The sequence below is a fragment of the Argentina anserina genome, chromosome 2 (assembly GCF_933775445.1).
Source record: "Argentina anserina chromosome 2, drPotAnse1.1, whole genome shotgun sequence".
Lineage (NCBI taxonomy): Eukaryota > Viridiplantae > Streptophyta > Magnoliopsida > Rosales > Rosaceae > Argentina > Argentina anserina.
This window is the reverse complement of record NC_065873.1, coordinates 20,686,551-20,708,088: the sequence shown is the minus strand read 5'-3', so window position 1 is coordinate 20,708,088 and position 21,538 is coordinate 20,686,551. Positions and strand designations below refer to the sequence as shown.

At 38.3% G+C, this 21,538-nt stretch overlaps 5 protein-coding genes across 5 annotated transcripts; 3 read left to right on the top strand and 2 right to left on the bottom strand.

Moving 5' to 3' along the window:
• The first annotated feature begins 105 nt into the window (after positions 1-105).
• On the top strand, positions 106-2,041 carry LOC126782967 (RING-H2 finger protein ATL54-like). Its single transcript, XM_050508330.1, has one exon. It carries the CDS (start codon positions 646-648, stop codon positions 1,735-1,737), a length of 1,092 nt encoding a protein of 363 aa, XP_050364287.1. The 5' UTR covers positions 106-645; the 3' UTR covers positions 1,738-2,041.
• Positions 2,042-6,710: 4,669 nt separating this feature from the next.
• On the bottom strand, positions 6,711-10,699 carry LOC126782551 (uncharacterized). The gene is made up of 9 exons (XM_050507812.1): positions 10,594-10,699; positions 10,241-10,303; positions 9,928-10,063; positions 9,035-9,735; positions 8,459-8,632; positions 8,245-8,361; positions 7,705-7,884; positions 7,573-7,619; positions 6,711-7,267 (listed from the first exon to the last, which is right to left on the bottom strand). Exons 2-9 carry the CDS (start codon positions 10,286-10,288, stop codon positions 6,928-6,930), a joined length of 1,743 nt encoding a protein of 580 aa, XP_050363769.1. The 5' UTR covers positions 10,289-10,303; positions 10,594-10,699; the 3' UTR covers positions 6,711-6,927.
• Positions 10,700-11,069: 370 nt separating this feature from the next.
• LOC126785474 (DUF21 domain-containing protein At4g14240-like) lies at positions 11,070-14,589 on the bottom strand. Its single transcript, XM_050511173.1, has 13 exons — positions 14,296-14,589; positions 14,141-14,217; positions 13,973-14,056; positions 13,767-13,880; positions 13,391-13,474; positions 13,125-13,196; positions 12,767-12,834; positions 12,508-12,595; positions 12,316-12,389; positions 11,920-12,241; positions 11,645-11,691; positions 11,484-11,562; positions 11,070-11,391 (listed from the first exon to the last, which is right to left on the bottom strand). Exons 1-13 carry the CDS (start codon positions 14,513-14,515, stop codon positions 11,281-11,283), a joined length of 1,440 nt encoding a protein of 479 aa, XP_050367130.1. The 5' UTR covers positions 14,516-14,589; the 3' UTR covers positions 11,070-11,280.
• A 1,954-nt stretch (positions 14,590-16,543) lies between these two features.
• Positions 16,544-19,951, top strand: LOC126783056 (protein WHAT'S THIS FACTOR 1 homolog, chloroplastic). The gene is made up of 3 exons (XM_050508438.1): positions 16,544-17,838; positions 18,548-19,063; positions 19,542-19,951. The coding sequence occupies exon 1, from the start codon at positions 16,599-16,601 to the stop codon at positions 17,769-17,771; it is 1,173 nt and encodes a 390-aa protein (XP_050364395.1). The 5' UTR covers positions 16,544-16,598; the 3' UTR covers positions 17,772-17,838; positions 18,548-19,063; positions 19,542-19,951.
• Positions 19,952-20,445: 494 nt separating this feature from the next.
• LOC126784148 (uncharacterized) lies at positions 20,446-21,084 on the top strand. Its single transcript, XM_050509633.1, has 2 exons — positions 20,446-20,667; positions 20,761-21,084. The coding sequence occupies exons 1-2, from the start codon at positions 20,446-20,448 to the stop codon at positions 21,082-21,084; spliced, it is 546 nt and encodes a 181-aa protein (XP_050365590.1).
• The last annotated feature ends 454 nt before the right edge of the window (positions 21,085-21,538 follow it).

Here is a 21,538-nt window from a genome sequence, read left to right as displayed (position 1 = left end):
ACGGGCAAATCACAATAAACTAGAAAAATCAAACTGCTTACATTTTTAACAAAAATAAACGTCCACAAAGTGATCAATATATTTTTTAGACGGAACAATATGTTTGTTTGATGCATGTGAAATATTGAAAACGATATTATCATGGTTTAGCTAGATGAGGAAGAAGTCTATTTGAAATTGTTATGGTAAGAAAAAATTTGAGAAATGAAATGTACCATATATCTTTGTTTTCTTTTTGTTCTTATATTTGTCTGTATTTGTAATTTCGTATCAGTTGACAAAGTCAATATTAATTTGAAGAAAAAAAAGATCTTGTTTTAGGATGTATGCATATGATCACCCAAGTTAAATATGTACTTAGAAGAAAAAAGAATTGAGTTTTATATATCAGCTAATTAGAATTAAAAAGAGCTAGCTAGATTTAACGTGTTCATATTTCTCTAGTCTTCATATTCAAAGATCAAAACTTTGACAAAGCAACCAGTTTGAATTCAACCTTAACGGCTTAACCCCTTGTTCCACGCACGTCTCTTCCTCTTCACCAACCAGGAACCTCTCTCCCTCTCTCCTTCTCTCTAGCTTGTTTGTTTCTTCTCTGCTGTAGCTCAACAGCTTAGCTTCATCTCCATCCCCAGTTACGGAGCTATGGGATTAAAGCATAGAAAGCTGATTGCTGATGATATTTGCGAACCCTGCAAAGATCCAGATAGTTCGAATAGGTGTCCAACTTATTGTAAAATAATGACTAAAATCCATAAATCATCCAATACCTTCACAGTCGTCGGATCGTCGTTGGCTGCAGTCGCTTTGCTTGTCATTTGTGGCTATTTTATCTATGTAAAGTACTACAGAAACAGAAGAAGATCATCACAACCACAACCACAAGCTCACCAGGAAGAGGAGACTCTTCATCGTCATGATCATCAGGCTGAGTTGTTTATTGACGAAGAGCATGGACCTGTGGTTGACCACCCCATATGGTACATCCGCACCGTCGGCCTCGAGCAATCGCTTATCAGCTCCATCAGCGTGTGCCAGTACAAGAAAGGAGATGGCCTTGTCGAAGGGACGGAGTGCGCTGTGTGCTTGAGTGAGTTCCAAGAAGATGAGACTCTGAGACTTTTGCCAAAGTGTGATCATGCTTTTCATATTCCCTGTATTGATACTTGGCTCACATCTCATAAAAACTGCCCCTTGTGCCGAGCCCCTATTATCAAAACCGGCGCAACAGTTGTGGCGCCACCGGAGACAACTGTTGCAACTGATACAAGTGAGCCTGCAGAGGAAGAAATTCCTGTCGAAATGCTAGAAAATACTGGTATTGGTACTGGAGGAGTTGAAGATGAAATATGTGATGGGATTATTAGGAGTACTGAGTCGAGGGAAGATGATATCATGAACAAACAAATCTGTATTAATGAGGAGGAGGTGGATGATGGTGTGGAGGAGGAGTCAAGGAGAAGATCGGTTTCCATGGATTCTGCATCAGCTTTGAAGATCAGTCTTGCGGTTTCTAATGTTGTTGCAGTGGATAAATCAAACAAGGGGAATGCAATTGTTGCCAAGAGAGTTGAGAGAGATCAGAAACTGTCAAGACAGAAAGGTAGTTCTTCAAAAGGGTCATCTTTACGTATTGGAAAACAAACAATTCAGAAGTCGTCTTCCTGGAATGGCAAGTTCTCATTATGCACGGACATCCACAACTGTGACTCCGTTGTTCCTCTACGAAGCTTTTGAGTTTGTTTCACTTGCCTTTTGGTTCTCCTCCATGGTGAGCATCTCTGTAAGAACTTGATGAGATTGTCTCGGAGCTCTCAGCAGTCAGCTGCACAAAGTCAGTTTATACTTGTAGTGAAAGTGTGAAACTACATACTTCACTTCAAGGCTTGTTTAATTTGTATCCAAATTAGGCAAATTGAGGCCACCCTAAAATGGGATGGAGCTCAATCATACATGATCATATATACTTTGCGGTTCTTGTACACACTGTATTGGAGTAAATTAAGCCGAATGATCCTACTGTTTTTTCTCCTTTTTATCAGTCATCTGATCCACTATTTCGCTTCACACCATTCCATCATCAATTTATCATTAGTTGAACTCAATACCAGAACTACAATTAAGCTTAATTCCTAACTGGATACAAATAAACTTAGATAGGATCGATATAACCTGAGGTTCTCTTAACCGGCCAGGAATCAAAAGATCAAAGACTTGGAATTTTCTAACACAGCTACTAGCATCTAACACCGCAATAATCCAACTTTTCTCATGCCACAAAACGGAATAAGATCTATCCTTACAAAGTCTACAGCATCATAATAGGGTCTCTAATTCCATTCATAACATCATATCCCACTCCTTGTTCCATATTAGATACAGGATTTCTTAAGAATATAGTCATATCAGCTACTAATATGATAGTGAACATGTAATTCTAACAAAACAGAAAACAAATATAGCAGTGAAAAGGATGGTGGCCGGGGGCGGAACCTGCTGTAGTTCCAAAGGCATTGTTCGATCAGCAGGTAAGCTATGTCATTATATCCAGACCCAAACTTCGAACTATTCTTGCAGACCTTTAAATTACAAAAGATTAGAAGCCTCAAGAAGGGAACCGACACAATTGATCTATGATATATACAAATTAAGATGAAGCATCCTAGGATTGCAAAGCAACTAATTAAGCATCATCAACCACATCGAATTCTCATAGAAGTTTTTTAAGTGCAAATTGCAACTTAGAGCGGTCTTCAATTTACTGGAATTTTGGACCGTTCGTGCGTTGCTCCAATGTGTGAATTGTCAATTCCCGTACCTAGTGCTTACGGTTAATATAAGTCCTAAACTATGGTATTTGTAATTTTCAATGTGAATTTGTAAGCATATTATCCATAACATTAGTCTGAACTGTGAAACTGATGCTGATCGAGAACTTATTGGGAAAAGTTGACATCCATCCTAAGGTGGGAAGAATGCATATCCTCTTTTTCTCTCATCATTTACATACTTTGAGTTTCTTTTCCCACTACTAAAAAACGAACACTTTTAATCCGTATGCTAAACGAGACGCGTTTCTTTGTACCAAATTGTGATACTATTTTCTGTGTCTCCGACAGTTTGGAACTTTATCCCAAAGTTTGGTAGAAACACAAATATTCCTGTTCGTTACGACAAAAAATGCAAGTCCCCTCTCTCCTCTCCTTTGCTCCATCACCACGTGAGCAGTTTTCACCATGAACAACACAAGTGTGAAGTCGCTCATCAACCCCATGTATTATTCTGCCTACACTAGCTTGTCAATTCAAGTATCGATTCTCATCACTTGGTCCAGATAAGGAAGCATCATTAGGTTGCTGCCACTGCATCACTTGAACAGAGAAAAACGACATAAACATTATCAGAACAACTCGTCGTGGTCGATCCGAAAGCACTAGGGTGTCCCAACATGTCTGCGCGCGATGGTATCGCATTACTGTACTGTACACTGCAGCTTCGTCTGAGAGGTTGTAATCTGAAGGCGAGGGATCACTCGGAGTGTCGCCTTAAAGTCCATGAAAGTAGGGCAAAACTTCCTGGTCAAGTCATTGAAGATAAGAGGCCCAGTGGCTTTCAAGTTTGAGAAGCTATTGGTTTAGTTTGATTCAGTTCGATCGGTTCATTTAGACTTGTCGTTGCGCGCCGGTAATGATAGCCGGCGTGTCGGTTTGACCAGAGCTAATTCTGCGATGGAGGAAGCTCGACATGGTTCACGTGAAATGGAGCCTAGGGAGGGTGTGTTTGACCCCCCTTGTACTTGTCTAAATCTGCATCTTGAATTCTTGATAGCTAAGTGTGGGCTCTAGTAGGTTGTTACAATGTGAATGTGAATTTGAATACCAGTGTTTATTTCGTGTTCCAAATCCCATGTTCGATAAATTTGAGATTTTGTTCAGGAGTAGTTTCCAACATGAAAATTATGATAATGGAAATTTAAGCTTTGAGAGAATTTCCTCACAAAATGCATGCTGCATAGTTCCATGACCTAGAGTTGGCTAAAAGCTTCATTACTGCTAATGTTTTGCTCTAAATGTTCTCTCAAATTCTTCAACTAACTCCAAGCTATTAAGTTGAAATACCATTCAGTTCGTTAAGTGAACAGTACCTTAATTGCTGTTAACTTGTTGATAAATCATCGAGCTTTCAAATTTATTTATAAAGATTTTTTTTTTATATCACTTGAGGAAGATTTCACACGGATATTATCCTAGCTACAAGGCTCTGGTTTAGCAGACCATTACAGCTGGTGTTGTGGTTATGCTTCTGATGAATGAAACACCGAAATATTAAATAAAACTTCGATGATGTAAGAACTACGTACATTGACGTTTGCATCTTGAGGTGAATAAAGAAATTGATATTATGCCATGATGATTATGGATATAAGAAAGATTATCTATAGGAGTCATTTTTTTTTTGGTATTATATCTGTAGGATCATAGACTACCAAGCTGAAGCAATATATGAACATGTGGCACTCTTTCGGTGATCAAATGGCATGGTATTATAATTATAGTTCCCTAACCGGCTAACCTATCATAATTGGTCTCTAATTAGATATGCATCACTCGCTCTGCTAAATTTGACTTTGACATCATTAGGACATTTATTAAAAGGCTTCAATGAGTTATTACAACGGAAAACCAACTAATTGGACTATAGATTTAGTGAATTCAAGAAACGTAAAAGACGGATGTACATATTATAGTTTTAAGAGATTTTTGAAAAGCTGCAACGATGTTCGATGAATTTTCTCAAAGACAACAAAGTAAACCGGTAAATTAAGCATACAAGAATTAAGGGAGTCTTCCAATGAGGAGGATTATCTTGTTGAGGACTAGTTGATGACCAAAAGAGATTCACCAGCTTTTCGATCTTATATTTAGATCTCGACCGTTTAGTTTGTAAATATGTATGAATAGATCATTCTTGTAAATTTTTGTTCAAATTGAAAATCATTAAGACATTCATAAATGTAATTTACTCATTATAAAATTGAACGGTTTATGTTTGACAATTTTAGTACGTTCACTAATTTGATCTACTTTAATGCATTAACTATTATCAAATTGACTGAAAATTTGTACTATTTAATCTACTTATATAAACCTAAAATCTAAATAGTTAAGATGAAAAAATATAATTAAAAATATATCTAATTAATAATTAAGTGAAAAATCTTCAACTTGTCCTCGATAAAACAGTTTTCATTGGAAATTCTTCCGACTAATAATTATAGGAACTTCGTTCATCTCATTCGGAGAGACATAAAAAGTATTATATCCAGTGCGTGAATGCAAGTAGGTACGAGCATATATGCTTTAATGATTCTATTTTAAGAACTAATCATACTTCGAATCAAGTACTAATTAGACTGAAAGGAACATGCATGCAGGTAGGTATGAGCACGCATGCAGGTTTAAACGTCAGACAGGAATGACCCCGCCATAGGTAAGAGTCGATGAGAGGTTTCAATCCAGAGGGTTTGGCAAAGGAAAGAGACGACAACCATTACCACGTAGCTATATATACAAAGTAATAAGCTTCTGTCATATACCTATCATAAGCGGGATATTACCCCATAGGGCCAACCAGGGGCCAACATATGTCAACCACCACCACACACAATGTTCTCCTCTCTCACCTCACACTTCTCCTTCTCAGAGTTTCTCAATATCTCAGCATCTCTATATATAAGAAACCTTGGTCCTCACAGTCCTCACAACACTTCCATATTCCTCAGCTTGTTTGAGTTCAGCACCCACCCTTCAACACTCAGTAGAATCCTTGTGGTTTGATTAAATGGCTACCGCCGGCACTGAAATCCCGACGAGGAGGAGCAAAAGAAGCACTAGTAGTATGAAGGTTGGATCATTAGGAAGGTGTTTGAAAGAGCAGAGAGGAAGGCTTTACATCATGTGGAGATGCACTGTCATGCTTCTGTGCTGGGATGACTGATTCCTCGGTCCATCGGTTCGAGGTTGTCCTATTTGTAGGGGGTGAAGTTTTGGGAATCAGTTTTAAGCTGACTGTTACTACAGAAAAATAGATACTATACAAAGCTTAATGAAGCTTGCTTAGCTAGCTAGCAAGCTCTAAATCAATGGCAAGTTTGACTCTGTAAATAGGTTTGTGCCATAGGATATGAAAAACTGTAGCTCCTTTTGCTTTATATTGAACTCTCAGTCCGACTATATATGTTCCAGCAGATTAATCATATGCCAATTTCCCCAGTAGTTTAATACCATGATCAAATCCAAAAACCAATGTCTTTGGTGGGGGTAAAGCACGCTCAAGTGGCTCAACCATCTTTTGATGTAAATCCAATGATGGAATAATTATTTCTAACTCAAGTGGTTCTTCTGGTTAAAACTGCTAGATTTACATTAATTTGAAGCACGAGTTCTTCTGCGAGTTTTGTCTGTACTTATCACTAGTGCAAATCCAAAATTGTTTTCCAGATAGCTTAGTTCATGAAAATAACTATATATACAGCTAACGAGGCGCAACCAAACTTCTTAAATTGTAAGACGAGAATCGTGGATCAAAGAATACCAAGTCTCCAGCAAGTGAGTTGAAGAGAGCAGCGGCATTTTAGTCACAGGGCACAAAGAAAAACAATCGCAACATGCTACTCACAGGGCTTCCATGCAATTTGATTACCCAATATATATATAGAACACTTGCAAAATCTCCAGGTTTAAATTATTGCGTTCAAAACTGTACAAAATAAATTCACTTAAAAAGCTCGCCAACTCTATAGGGGGAGTAGTAATAAGCTCTCTAGCGACAAAATAACCCTACTAAAAACCAATGACAAAATAAGCATCTGGGTGAAGATCATCATAACTAGCCGCCATATTCACAATATTATTATTACGCATGAGTTTAATGCTCCGACAGATCTTCGTCAAAAACCTCCCATCCGTCGTCCATAAGAGCTTGTTTATTGACCTCGACTGTTCCATTTTCTAGTCTGCATTTTGGTGAAAGGCCGTCAACTGAAGCAACAGAACTCGCCCTCTCTGGGGTCTTTGGTGACTCGGATGACCCAACTGACACAACTCGTTCTAGAAGCAAGCCAGAAGCCACGCTTTTCAAGGATGAGCTTGAAGAAGCTAAGATGCAACTTGTCTGGCTAGATGAAACCGACTGGCTTAGAGGAAGACGCTCATCAAATTTCTCTTTCAGCAACTTGACATCCTGACAAATTACAGAGATTTCTCCTCTGCAAACATGCAACAACACATCACAAGGTTGATCTAAGGATTAAAAAAATACAGTCTGTCTGCAATATGGCAGAAAATAGTTGAGAATTCTGGAATTACTAGGCAGAACAGATAAAGTGATTCTGAGGTGACATCTAGAATTCAATTATAAGGAAAAGAATGAACATATTCACGACATGCACACAACTTTTAACAACGGACTGAACCAAGAGCCCTACAGAAGTTTACTATATCCTAGTTCCAGCATAAAGTGTGATTCGATAAGTGATTATACATTAAATAGAATGAGAAGAAAGAAACTTACTGTAGCATATCTACAATGTGACCACGGTCCATCAGAAACTCCCGTAACTGCAGTCAAGAAAAACTAGAAGTATTAACATCCGCTAATTTACATTGAATTCTAGTAGCATATCTACTGGCCAAAGTAATTAACCTTGGAATTTTCCTCTGCCGCCTGTTGCAATGCCTTTGACTCCTCAACTACTTTCTCCATGATCGCCTCTTGTTCAGCAAGTGCTTTCCGGGCAGATTCTTCCTTTTCTAGCTTTTCATTTTCAGCCATCTTCCTCGACTCTGCTGCTCCAGCTAGTCGGGCTTCAAGTGTTTCACGCATCTGCATTTCCAGAACACATAACAAAATAAGAAATTGGATAACAAGTCTATTTTCGCCCCAATCAATCATATATATAAAGGCTGCATATAATTCCTAATCTGTACAATTTTCTAACAGTATAGCTCAGATCGCAGAAGTTTAAACTATAACAAAAAGAAAAGGCTGGGACAATCTTATAACACTAAAAGTGAGCACTAATACTCTTTTCATAGAACCAATATTTCGAATGATCAACTGCTTCATAAACAGTAAATAACTCTATGGATGTGGTATGAAGATAACATAATACAAGGCACTCCCAAAAGTTGAGAAAGTATTGGTGAAATTAAAGACAAGCAAAAACATGTAGAGAAATAGAACCTCGTCAAGGATTGCAAGTGACTTATCCCTTTCATCTGACAGACCGAGCAATCGACATTGAAGCTCTCTAACTTCAGTTGCTAGAATTGCCTTTTCCCCATAAACTTCACCAGCATGCTAATAAAATATAAAATAAAAAAATATATCAGTCATGATGGCACATTTATAAACCAATACATTAAATTCAGAATCTAATAATCTGGCAATAGACAACCATGTCATTTGCATCCTTTGCATGAGCCAACATCTGTTTTAATTCCTCCACCTTCACCATAATGTCCTGACCTCCTCTTGCAGCTTCCTCTGTGACACGATCCACAGCTTTCTCTTCGAGTTCCACTTCTCTCATCAAGGCCATAACAGACTCCATGGCTGAAAACAAAGTTTTCTGCACCATTATCAAATAATTAGAAGCTGTTTCATAGTAGTAAAATGCACAAAGTTGCTCTTTTCTGGTGATTGACTCCACCATTCTGTGCTTCAATATAAGCACATGTAGGCATAACATTTACAGTGCAACCTTTTGGTATAAAAAAGAAATGAAGCACAAAAATCAAGTTCTATCATATTGCAGCAATGCAATGACAAGGAAAAGCCTAACACATTTAGCAATAAAAACAACTATTTTTATCATCACGTCCCACTCTTATTTAGTTCTGATAAGAGATATAACTGCACTCATTAAATGGAGCCTTACAGCAATACAAATATACAGATATACAGAGCCATTTAATTGTGATCGATAAGTTTCTAACAAGATAAATCCAATATTACGTATTTACATTAGTACCTTGTTATGTTTAGCATCTTCAATGCTCTCCTCAAGAACATCAATATTCCATATGCTATTTGTAGTGGACTCCTTGACATCATCAGCCAAATCATAGAAACAATCATCTTCCTTGGATTGGACGGTTTCTAATACATGTTCTGGGGAATGAGGATCCAGCTGAACAATCGAACTTTCACCCACGAACAGAGAGTCAACTAGATCATCAGTTTGTGAGAAACTGAAATCTTTCCACTCATAAGGCATATTGATAGAACAGTCAACAATTCCCTCTTTTTCATGATCTGAATTGGCTGTCATTCCAGATGAAAACTGCTGAAGCCTAACATCAACATTATGAGTTTCAATTTCTTTACATCCAGTGTTCACATATTCTTGTTCCTGACGCCCAGTTTCTTGATCTACATCTAAGGAGGCAAGAACATTCTGCAATGAATCTGTGTCATCTACCATTGCAGAAACCTCATGGAAGGCAGCACTTGTAAATACTGTCTGATCAGTATTGCTGGCATTTTCGACATCAGTGGATCCTGCTGCTGGAGAACTCTTCAATGTATTTGTGTGTTCTAGCAGGGGAGATTTCTCATGCAAAAACACTCTTTGACCAGTAATGTTGGCATCTTCATCATCGCTGAATTCTGCTGCTGGAAGAGGCTGGGCCTTTACTTCCTTACCTACCCGCTGGTGCTCCTCGGGTATAACTGCAATTTTAATTGACAACTTGTTAAATACAGTGTTTATTACGAGCGGACAGTGAGCATAATTTACAGGTAAAACAGAAAACTTCACCAAAGAAGAAAAATAAATAAAAGGGAAAAAAATTGCAGCATTCTAGCATTGCAATTAATTGTTGATAATATTAGGGCAGTAGATTCTCAAGAGATGTAGAATACCTTCAGTTGTTGGACTCTGAACCTTAGCAGGACGACTGTTCCAGATAGGGAGAACCTCATTCAGGACAACATTCACAGCTGCGTCAAGATCATTGGCATTTTCTATAGCAACAGCTCTCAGAGCGCGAAAATCAACCTGCACAACAAAATAATGCATAAATTAGAACCGAAACCAAATTCGGACGTCACATAACACCCTACAACATGCAGATTCCATCGACCTAAAGCCAAAACAATATTACATCAAAATTATAATCTATACGGCGATCATTAAGCAAATAACATAATGAATTAGAGATTATTAGGGTGTTACCTGAGGGAAAATCTCCTTCAAGGAGCTGAAAACCTCATTGATCCCCATATCCAAGCCACTAATCTGCGAAATTCAAACAGAATCAACAACTTGTTCGTGAATTGAATCATCCTAAACGCTAACGATTACAACAAACACGAGATCATAGAGATTGAAAGTTCGAGACACGGACAGAGTTTCTGAAATTCATAACCAAATTACAGAATTTATCACCGCAAGTATTGTGCTTATCATGAACACACACAACTCGGATGATCAATTTTGCAAACTGATTCCGAACACGAAAAAAGGAATGGAAGAAAACCAAAGAAATTGAATCGAAACTTTCGATCGCAATCGAGATGGAGACAAACCTTTCAGGGTCGAGAGGAAGAGAGAGGCTGAGTGTGAAAACGAGGGGGAGAATGGAGAAGAAGAAAAGGGCTTTTCGGGTTGCATTGGCTATTTGTAGGGTTGGATTTTCCAGATAACAAACTTTTCCTTGGCCCAGTTGATAACCCATGCAGCTAAGTTACGGGGTATTCTCGATAATATTCTTCTTACGGGAGGGTAATATCGTCTGCGACTTTACGGTGGATGTTGTTGGGTCAATACTAAGCGAGACTTATGTCCGTTGGATGGACGTTTGCCGACGTGGTACAAGGAAATTTTGCCGTTAAATGAATGCTGGATGACGTGGTACTCGGAAATTTCCTCTGTTTTACTTGGAAATTGCCGTCCTTTTCCTCGTCGACTTCATTCTCCAATTATTCTACTACATTTTGGATTAAAGTTGAAAAGCACAAACATTTCACGGATTCCAGAACCCATTTCCAAGACTCTGAGGTAGTTCTTCTAATACATCAGCTTTCAGAATTTTAATAGATCAACAAAATTAGATCCAACTACCTTCAAGCACTAGCATCTACAAAACCCTAGCTTATAGTTTTATGTATGATTGATGTACAAAAAGGGTACAAATGCCCCACGGGGCACTGGCCACAACCTATAGGACATGAGAATTCAAAGGACGGAAGCAGTGAGGCAGCCTTCTATCCCAACTATGATCTTGTAACGCCAAGAAGAGGCTCCCGTGGACTCCCAGAAAACCTTGTTGATCCATCATCCTCCCCAGACTTTTTTGGGGTATGTCCCTGCTTATTTGAAGCTCCCTGAAGGATAGCAAGAATATAATTAGGCGAACAATGGTCTACAACTTTAGTTTGTCTAATGACTTCGCAACAATGATTGGTGAGTTACTTACAGCCTGCTTTTGAATCAACTTCTGACTTGACTGAGCTCTTGACATGGATGAAGCAGCTGCAGCTGCAGCCACACGAATCCTACACAAATCAAACAGTCCAGATTAAACAAGCAACATGACCACAAGAGAAATTGAGACAGAAGCTATTGATACCACCATACCTCTTATGTACATCGATATATACATCTGTCTCGTCAACAATTTCCTCCTGTGTTGCAAAAGATAACCAGAAAAGTCAACCCAGAAACAATGTGCAACAGATAAAAGCAAAACAACTGAACCACGTAAAGCTTAATAGATTTAAGTGTGAAGACTGGACTTTGTGATGCGCTCAATTGGCGGAACATTTGTGGTAGTGTTACAGGTACAAAACCGACAACTCAAGAATTAATATATCATTTGTTATCCAAACATAAAACTTAGAAGCAGCGCTTACTTGCAGAAGTTCTTCAAAAACATCCTCAAGGGTTATGATTCCAATCACCTCCCCATCTTCAATATCATCTGATAAATTTGAAATGCCATTTGTTGTAGCGTTGTTTTCTTGAACAGTTGGCATGTTGGTCAGAGACTTGGGACGTTTATCGACATCAATGGTAACACATCCATTAGTTACTCTGACCTCCTCAAATTTCTCTCTATCTGTAGTAACCGGAGAAGTTTTGGTTTTTCCTTTGATCTTCACTACAGCAGCCAAGTGACTGCTTCCTTTCTGAAACTCATTAAGTATATCGTACAAAGGCATATCGGCTGGGACCCTGGTATATCAATGCATGTAAAGTTAATGACTTACTAAACATAACAGATGTAAAAGAGAATAGGGAGAACAAACCTAGGCATTCTACGAATGGAAACTGCACTAACTGGAGTCTCTGTTTCTGCTCGTACTGTGAGGAGACTTTTCACCTAAATTCGGCACAGCAATATTACCAAATGAATCATCACCTAGAACCAGCCACTACCTATAACAAGGATCATACTTCCAGGCAAAAAAACACGATAGATCATATAAATTTCAACCCACCAGCAAGAGGCCAATTATTTTTTTGGGATTTCCAGAATAGACAGGCACTCTACTATGACCACGTGCAAGAATTTTCCCCATTGCTTCCCTGCATAGAGAAAAAGGAATGTTATTGTTTTTGGTCCTGAGAAAAGAAGATTTGTGAGTCTATGCCACTCTATACAGTAAGTCCTAATCAATAAGTCCTTTCATTATATAGCTGAAGAGAAAGACCTTAAACTGCATAAATTAAAACCAACAGGGCTAACAAAAGACATACCAGTCTAACTTTGAATTAACATCCAAGGAAAATGTTGATTCAATAGGTGTCATAGCCTCCTCGGCAGTCTGCAGATTGAAAGATGCTTTATTATTACATCTGTATCTCAATGTCTAAAATGACTTGCAGAACACTAAGACATGCAAGCAAACCCGAAGACCTTATAAAACTAGCACTGTAATAGTTTCAAAGCAAAATCATAAAGAAATAATATACTTGACCATAAAAGGAACCAAAAAGGTCAATAGTATGAATACTAAGTACCACTGGCATGAACAACACAGTATGAATATGAAAGACAAAATACTGTCAGTATCATCACTCCAGTGTAGAACACTTGTTTGAAAGCATTAAACACCTTTTCAGTTAAATCCAGCGCTCCACTGATGATCGTTGTCTCATCATGTGTTAGTTCACCTCCCTTTCCAGCCTAAAATGGACAGAAATAACATGTCAACGAATTGGAGATCATGAAAACCAGATAACTGTTCTAGCACTTTCATCCCCCCCCCCTCCCCCCAAAAAAAAACTAGTTGTAGAATATTCAAAGAAAATAGAAATCATGAAAAATGGCGGGGCAAGTGCCGGAATGATATACAAGTATCCAAACTTTTAAGGGCTTACCTCAAGGCCATGAATAGAGACAAGTGCTTTCAACTGTGCTCGCCTGAACATTTCATCTCCATGTCCGAGTACAAGATCCAGAAACTAGAACCATGAATCAAAAAAAAAAATATATTATAATAATTCAGATTGAAATCTAGAGCCTAAAACTAATATGCTCCTTACTGTGTTCATAGTGATGAAAAAACACACAATTGTGAGTGCATAAACAAAAAGTCGGGCCATATATAGAATGAAAAACAATTGTTGCCTAGTAACTTGTAACAAGCAAGTCATCTAGAGTGTTGGTTGAAGGCTAAAATCTCCATTAACCAAAATCAATTAAGCCGGCCAAAATGTGGTAAAATCAAATCCACTGCAATGATATGAGCGCTACCTTTCCAATTGGGTAAGCAATCGGATAGCAGATGATCATCAAAATGCGAACAAGCCAAACGAAATTCGCACCAACAGATAGCCCATATCTTGAGCATACAGCTTGCGGAATTATCTAACCAACAATATCAATTCACAAGTCAGTAAGAAACCAATACCACACCAATTGCATCTCAATAAGCTTATAAGTTCGAGAGGGCAACATACCTCTCCGAAAATCAAAACAAATGTTACAGACAGCAAAACCGCAATGGCAGGGTGAAATATTTCATCAAGGTATAAAGGAAGAGCCTAAAAAACAAATCAAAGAAATCAAAATGCAATGTTGTCCATAAACTTATAAACAGATGAAACTCAATCGAGCAAACTAGCAACCTCCATAGCACAAGCATTGCAGAGAAGTAGAGTGACCAAAAGATGGTGCTGCTTTTTCACCACAGGTAGAATCGCAGCTGTATAGGATCAACAATTTCATTATCAAATGATCAAAGTTCAAATCAAGCTCTCTGCATGAAAAATTAAAAACGCACCGGCTTGCTTTTTCTGATCGGGTGAGCCGCTCCGCTGCAGAATCTCAAGGTCGACGAGATTGAGCGACATCAGTCCGAGCGTAAGTCCGGACATGATTCCGGCGAACAAGACCAGCAGGCAAGAGATTCCGGCGTAGAGGTACCACTCGCCCGTCCCGAAAGGTACATCATCCGAGTCGAGCACTATGTCGCGGGCGCTGCTCCACGTCATCATCGCCATCGAAATCGGTTTCGAATTAGAGCGCGGGTGGCGACTCTGAGAGAGAGAGAGAGAGAGAGAGCTGAGAGTGAGAATCGGTTGAGAAAATGAGAGAGAGAGAGCCACGCACTCTGTTTTTGACCTTCGGTTATGAGAGCGGGTTTTTGTCCTGGAGTCCACAATGACTAGACTTGCTGACATAGCTAACTTAAAAGAGAAATTTAAAAAAAAAACTTTTTTTTGTGAAATTTTTTATTATGTATCAATATACGTTATACATCCGAAAGTCGATATTGTCTTGTGAGTGAGGTCATGAAAATAATATTAATTGTCAACCGTTGGATGTCATGTGTATAACATATATTAATATACAGTAAATTAACTCATTTTTTGTCTTGATTTCTAACCTTACTTTTTAATTTAGTTGAAAATTGACTATTTGAGCAGGTAAAAGGTCATATAGACCACTGTTGGATGTAGTATGCACTAGGACCGGACTTTTTGACACCGTAAAAACCGAAATCGGCCATAACCGAACCGCACCAAAGCGAATCGTTAGCACCAAATCCACCCCTACTATGCACTAACAAGTTACACAATCCGATAACACTTTTTCTAAACAAAAAAAATCTGGATTACAATCTTAGCCAATACATTTACGATTTATTTAAGCAACGAATTGATGTGTTTCATATATGAAATATATGTACTATTCTATTTTATTTTCATGGAGCATAAAGAATTAATTTCAAAGATAAAAGAGAGATATACAAAACAGATCAATATACACTGCTCTATTTGTTGATAGATAATTGATAACTTAATATTAATATGTCCTACTCATTGAAAAAACTATAAAATTACATATGGTGCGGCTATTGTTACCCCACTATCTACTATGTTCACCCCTTATACTCATTTCACCCCACATTTTAAATTTAACATTAATTTACTGATTTCACTCACTTATTTTTTCAAAATTGTCTTTAGATGACATATCGAATTGAAAAAGATAATTTTTAGAGACAATCTTTCAATTAATTTATAGCAAGATAAAATGAATGATACAGTTTCCAAATATAATCACAATATGATTCATATATTTGTTTTGTATTTATTCTAAAAAATAAGTGTTTATTTAATACAAATGCCAAAAAATTCATAGATTAACAACTTTGAGTTGTAGAAAAAATCATAGATTCAACTTTGAGCAATGAAAAAAGATTGATTTTGGTGATAGAATTTTTATTTGTAATGTTCACCAGGTATTATAAAGATGTTAATAAATTAACAGTAATTATTTATGATTTGAATAACGAATATCATATAAATATCAAACAGAAAATATGAAAATTCTCAATGAATAAGAGATAAATATTTTTAGATCGGATGGAAAATATTAATATATTATAACAAATTAAGTTTTTTTTGTATATATATAATTAATTGATTATGTATTTTTAAAAAATTGATGTACTTAATAGTCATTTTACACTTGGGTAATGTAATCTTGCAGTAATTGAAATTTTTGTCGTTCACACCTTTTATTATTCTAAATGACATCATTTTTTCAGTCCATAACTTAAAACCTAGATAGTATGGACACGTGGCCTTTCCCACCATGTGTCTGACACGGATGCGGACATGATACGTTGGACACGTACAAATACGCCCGAAAACGCAATGAACACACGTACCTCAGATGGGGACACACGTATCATTTATGAGACACAATGGACACTCAATTTAACAGAGAAAATCCAAAATTGTGGGCAATAAGATTCAAATCATGGATGTTTTCTCCACCTTGTAACTCTTTAACCACTCTTGCAAAATGACGTTTGTTAACTTTTATGCACATTTTAATATATATATATATATATATATATATATAGTAATGTAATATTTTCAAACTCTATAAATTAATTAATTTTTAATAAATATATATATTAAAATTTATTTTTTATTTTATTTTACTTCGCGTATTCTAATACGAAGACTGCCCGTGTCCGTGCTATATAGCTTAAAACCCGAACCCTTTCACTGAAATTCGTCGTCTTCACTCCGCCAGTGGCTCACTCACCGATTCCGAATTCCGGCCATAATGCTCTCCAAGGCTCGAACCACCATATCCACCTATCTCCACAGCCGCGCCGCCACTCTCACACGCCTGTGTGCCCACCTCCAGATCAAACCAATCTCGAGCCTCAAAGTCGCGTGGCGCAAAGACGCCGACCTCGACCAGGCCATAGAAAACGACAAGCAGTACAAGCTCTGCGCCCGCGTCGTGAAAGAGGTCCTAAACGAACCGGGCCAGAAAATCCCGCTCCGGTACCTGGAAAACCGCCGCGAAAGACTCCGCCTCCGAACCAAAGCAACCACCTTCATCGCCAGAAACCCAGGTTTGTTTGAGGTTTATTACGATAGAATCAAACCCAAGACTGAGAATGTTCAGTTCATTAGGGTTGGTCATAGGCTTAGGAAGGTTCTAGAAGAAGAGAAGAGGATCAATGCGGAGAATGAGGGTTTGATTGTGGCTAGGTTGTGTAAATTGTTGATGATGGCTAAAAATAAGGTGGTTAGTGCTGAGAAATTGGTTGATGTGAAGAGGGAGTTTGGTTTTCCTAATGATTTTATGATAAGGTTGGTGCCGAAATATTCGCAGTATTTTAGGCTAGTTGGGGGCTCTAAATCATACTTGGAATTGGTTGATTGGAACCCCGAGTTTGCGAAATCGGTGATTGAGAGGAGAGCTGAGGAAGAGGCAAGCTTGATGGGGATTCGTGTTAGGCCTAATTTTGATTACAAGCTTCCACAGGGGTGTGTGTTGAAGAAGGAAATGAGGGAGTGGGTGAGGGATTGGATGGAAATGGAATACATTTCGCCCTATGAGGATGCTTTGAAGCTGGATCAGGCGTCACCGGAGATGGAGAAGAGGACGGTTGGGGTTTTCCATGAGTTGTTGTCGTTGTCTTTGATGAAGAGGATGCCGGTTCCCATATTGGGGAAGTTTTGTGACGAGTACAGGTTTTCAAATGCGTTTCCAAATGTATTCACAAGGCATTCAGGGTTGTTTTATGTGTCGCAGAAAGGTGGGATCAAGACGGCCGTGCTGAGGGAAGCTTACAAGGGTGACCAGTTGGTTGATCGGGATCCGCTGCTGCAGATTAAGGATGAGTTTGTTGAGTTGTTGGAGGAGGGATGGCGGGAGAGTGCAGAACAGTTGAGGTTGCAAAGGGAAGAAGTTAAAGAGATGGCTGTGAGGAATGATGAATAGGGAAAGCGCGTGTACAAAGAATGAGGGTGATCAACAAAAGTTTTTGCAAGTAGATGAGTGCTGGCAGGTAAGGAGAAATTACTCCTTAAGTTTTATTTAGAACTCCATTTTTGTTCAGCTGCAAGTTGATTTATTCAATCATTTGGTTTTGTATGAATGTAGCATTCTCTAAAGGAGGAGGTTTATTTTTCATAGTCATGTATAATGTACTTTGTATTGAATTATTCATCTTAAATTTATAGTGATTCTTGCCATTCTTGGTATAATTACATTTTTAAGCCTTTACAATGGAAAGTGGAACTGTGATCTTCGTATGTTTTATTTGCCGTATGAGGCTCATTATTGCAATTATGTGTGCATATTTTGGTTGGACAGTACAATAATTAAGAGCGATTACGGGGTGAACATTTGTGAGTATGCTTGTACATTGCATGACTATAGATAATCGTCATAGTTAATATGATTGAACACATTCATTCTTATCACTTTTCAAGTTCCATTTCAAACTTTGCAAATGTCATGTCCACCGTGTTAAAACTTATGCAGTTCATTCCATCCCACCCTTAACCAGGACAAGAATATATTTGTAACATTACACTATTTCAGCAAAACATGATCTGGTTAGGAATTGATCCTCGTGTTATGAGTAGAGAAATCTATGTATTAAGGTGGAATTCGATGGACCAGAAGCTTTTGAAGAGAATGCTTGCCACAGCTTACTGTGTCATACTAGGCAGTTGACACCTGATCTGAGAACTTTTTTGATGAATTATCAGCTTCAACCAGGGTTTTGTTCAAGAAGGAAATGAGGGAGTGGATTAGTGATTGGGTGGAACAATGGAACTAGAATTATTTTTCACCATTTGAAGACATATCACTTTTGGGTCAAGCTTCTAGGAAGTGCTGAGCGGAGCAAGCTTTCATAAGTTACTTTGGTTGTTTTTATGGAAGGATCCCTGTGCCAGTGTCAGTAGAATTTTGGGATGAGTAGGGATTTTCTATTGCACTCTCAAATGTATTCGGATGGCAGTATATTATGTGTCAGAGGGATTGAGATGTTAGTGCTAAAGGAAGTTTACAAGAATGGCCAGTTGATGATCAGGAGCCTTTGTTAGGGATGGAGGAAACGTTGTTGAGCTATAGGAGGGTAGCAGGAGAGAGTGGAGAAGATGCAGTTGCAAAGGAAGTGGTTAGAAGCATAATAGGGGTGTTGGCTGGGATAAAAAAGAAGAAATTGTGTAGAATGGTGGTAACTAAGAAGGCTGAGCTTTGCAACTAATGAACAGTGACAGGTATGAGAATTTAATTTGTAATCTTTATTTAGAATGTCTGTTCAATTTTAGCTGAAAAATAAGTTGAAGTATTGGATGACCAGTTGTATATGATATAGTATTCTGTCTTGAAGAAGGTTTCTGTTCGTAGTCTTGTATAATGTTGCTCAGTAATCCAACTCATTCATCTGAACTTGTGAAGTATATAGTGATAGTGATTCTTGGTTAACTGCTCTCTTAATCTTTTCAATGGAAGGGTGAATAAATTTCATCTTTTTCTTTTCTTTTTTGCTATCCGCCCTTTGTTATATCTGTGCAAATTTTTCTGCTGGAATCTTTAACATTGATATATTGCTAAGACAACCATTAGGACCATTGCTGCTGCATGCTTGCAGTTTACATGACTAACATAAAGATAATGGTGATAGTTATCTATGAAGCATGTTAATTGATTTCAAATCCTCGTTTTGAACTTTGCTTCTGTCCGTTTGCTTCCCAGGACCTAGGTGGTCAATCCTGTCCCACCCCTTAAGCATGAGGAGATATTGGCAGCATGATCTAATTGAGCGATTTTGTTTGGTGTGTATCTGGAGTTAGAAGTAGAAAAATCTTTGCCGAGGTGCAATTTGCTGTCTTAGACGTGTATAATTGTACATGCACTGACAAGTAACTGCTGGAGAGCATGTCTCTGTGTTACAGAGGCACTATCTGAAGATTTTTGTGATGAATTGACTGGCCTTAGGGCCATTCTATGTATACTTATAATTGAATTGAAACATGTTATAGCGTCATTCCCATGCACTTCTGCATTAGTTTGGTATGAACTTTGTAAGGACCAAGGTGGTTCAGCAGTTCCTGAGACCGGGACTGTGTCATGAAACCAATGTGATCAATATAAGGATTAGCAGATTTTCGCAATTCAAAAATGTGCTTCACTTAATCATTTCATTTACTCTGATGATTCTGCAAACAGATGTCCTTTATTGTGTTCTTTTCTTAATATGTATCTTTCTAATGAACTCCATGTTACTATGAATAAGCATTAAGATAGTTGATACCTAGTAAATTCATTATTTTCAGCTAAATTGTTCAACAAAATGCAGAAATTTGGTGTTGGTCAGTTTCAGTAAAAAACTTCGCCTTCTTGTTTTTCTGGTAGTAAGTGGGTTGTGCAAACGATTTAAAAGAGAGTTTGTACGTCACCTAACAGACTCCTCACACAAAGAGAATGAAAATAAAGAGTAAACTATTCAGAACCAAACCCACCCTCTTGCTAATGCTACTACTTAATCACCCACAAGCAGAAGCTGACTACACCAAAGAAAACCAAGGAAGGTCATGAAAGCAATTAGTGTATAAATAGAAGGTTTGGCCTAAAACGCCTAAAATACAAGCAAAAGCTAATGGAGGGTGTGAAGATTCTTACCTTGTTTGCAGCAACCCTGCTACTGCTGCCCAACATGGAGGCGCAGCATTATCCTCCTCCCCGCCCTCTCTGTGCGTCCCAATTTGCACTAGCTAGCTATGCGTGTTCACTGCTACCATATGGTCCTATGCCAACTCCACAACCTCCCCCTCCCGCCCCTTCACCTCCTGACGACGATGACGACGACGACGACGATGATGATGATGACGACGACGACGACAATGACGACGACGACGATGATGACGGTGGTGGTGATGGCGGTGGTGATGGTGGTGGTGATCGATCAAAGCAGGGTCACAGTCATGGTCACGGCAGTGGCAATGGCAAGGGAAACAGCAACAGCAATGGCCATGGGCAAGAACACCACCAAGGACATGGGCATGGTCACAAACAACACCGTCGCCATAGCCACAGGCACAGGCACAGGCACCACCATAGGGAAAAATCACTGTCACCCCAAGAAGATAATTGCTGCAAATGGCTGACCCAGCTTGATAACCAGTGTGTCTGTGAATTGCTCCTGCGCTTGCCCACCTTCCTCCTTAAGCCTGCACACACTTACTCTGTATTTATTGGATCCTCCTGCAACATTACATACTCTTGCTCACACCCATGAAGCAGCCTGCCGGTTCTTATAATTTATTAGAGAATTTCCTTTACTTATAGTGTTCTTATTCTGTTTAATGTTATGTTGTTTAAATTGTCAAAATGTGATAGTACGTGAATGTTGTTAGTTGCATAAATTTAATAATTTTGAGCATCTGTATGTTTACTTGTTGCATGGTGAGGGGGAGCAGCATTTAGAAACACATTTACCTATCGATATAAATTTCTCAATAATGTTTCAGAGGCCTTTCTGCAAAAGAGTAATCCATATTTTTCATTTCATATGGAATCAATCAGTAACCAGAGTTACTAAGATAACTGGCCTTCATCTCACATCCATAATTCCATATTCTTCTTACTTTTTAACTCCCATGAATGAAAGCAACATCACAGAATTATCAAATGAATTGGCTCAACTATCATCTTGTACGTTCACAACAAGAGTTCAAGAGAACGTAAAAGTG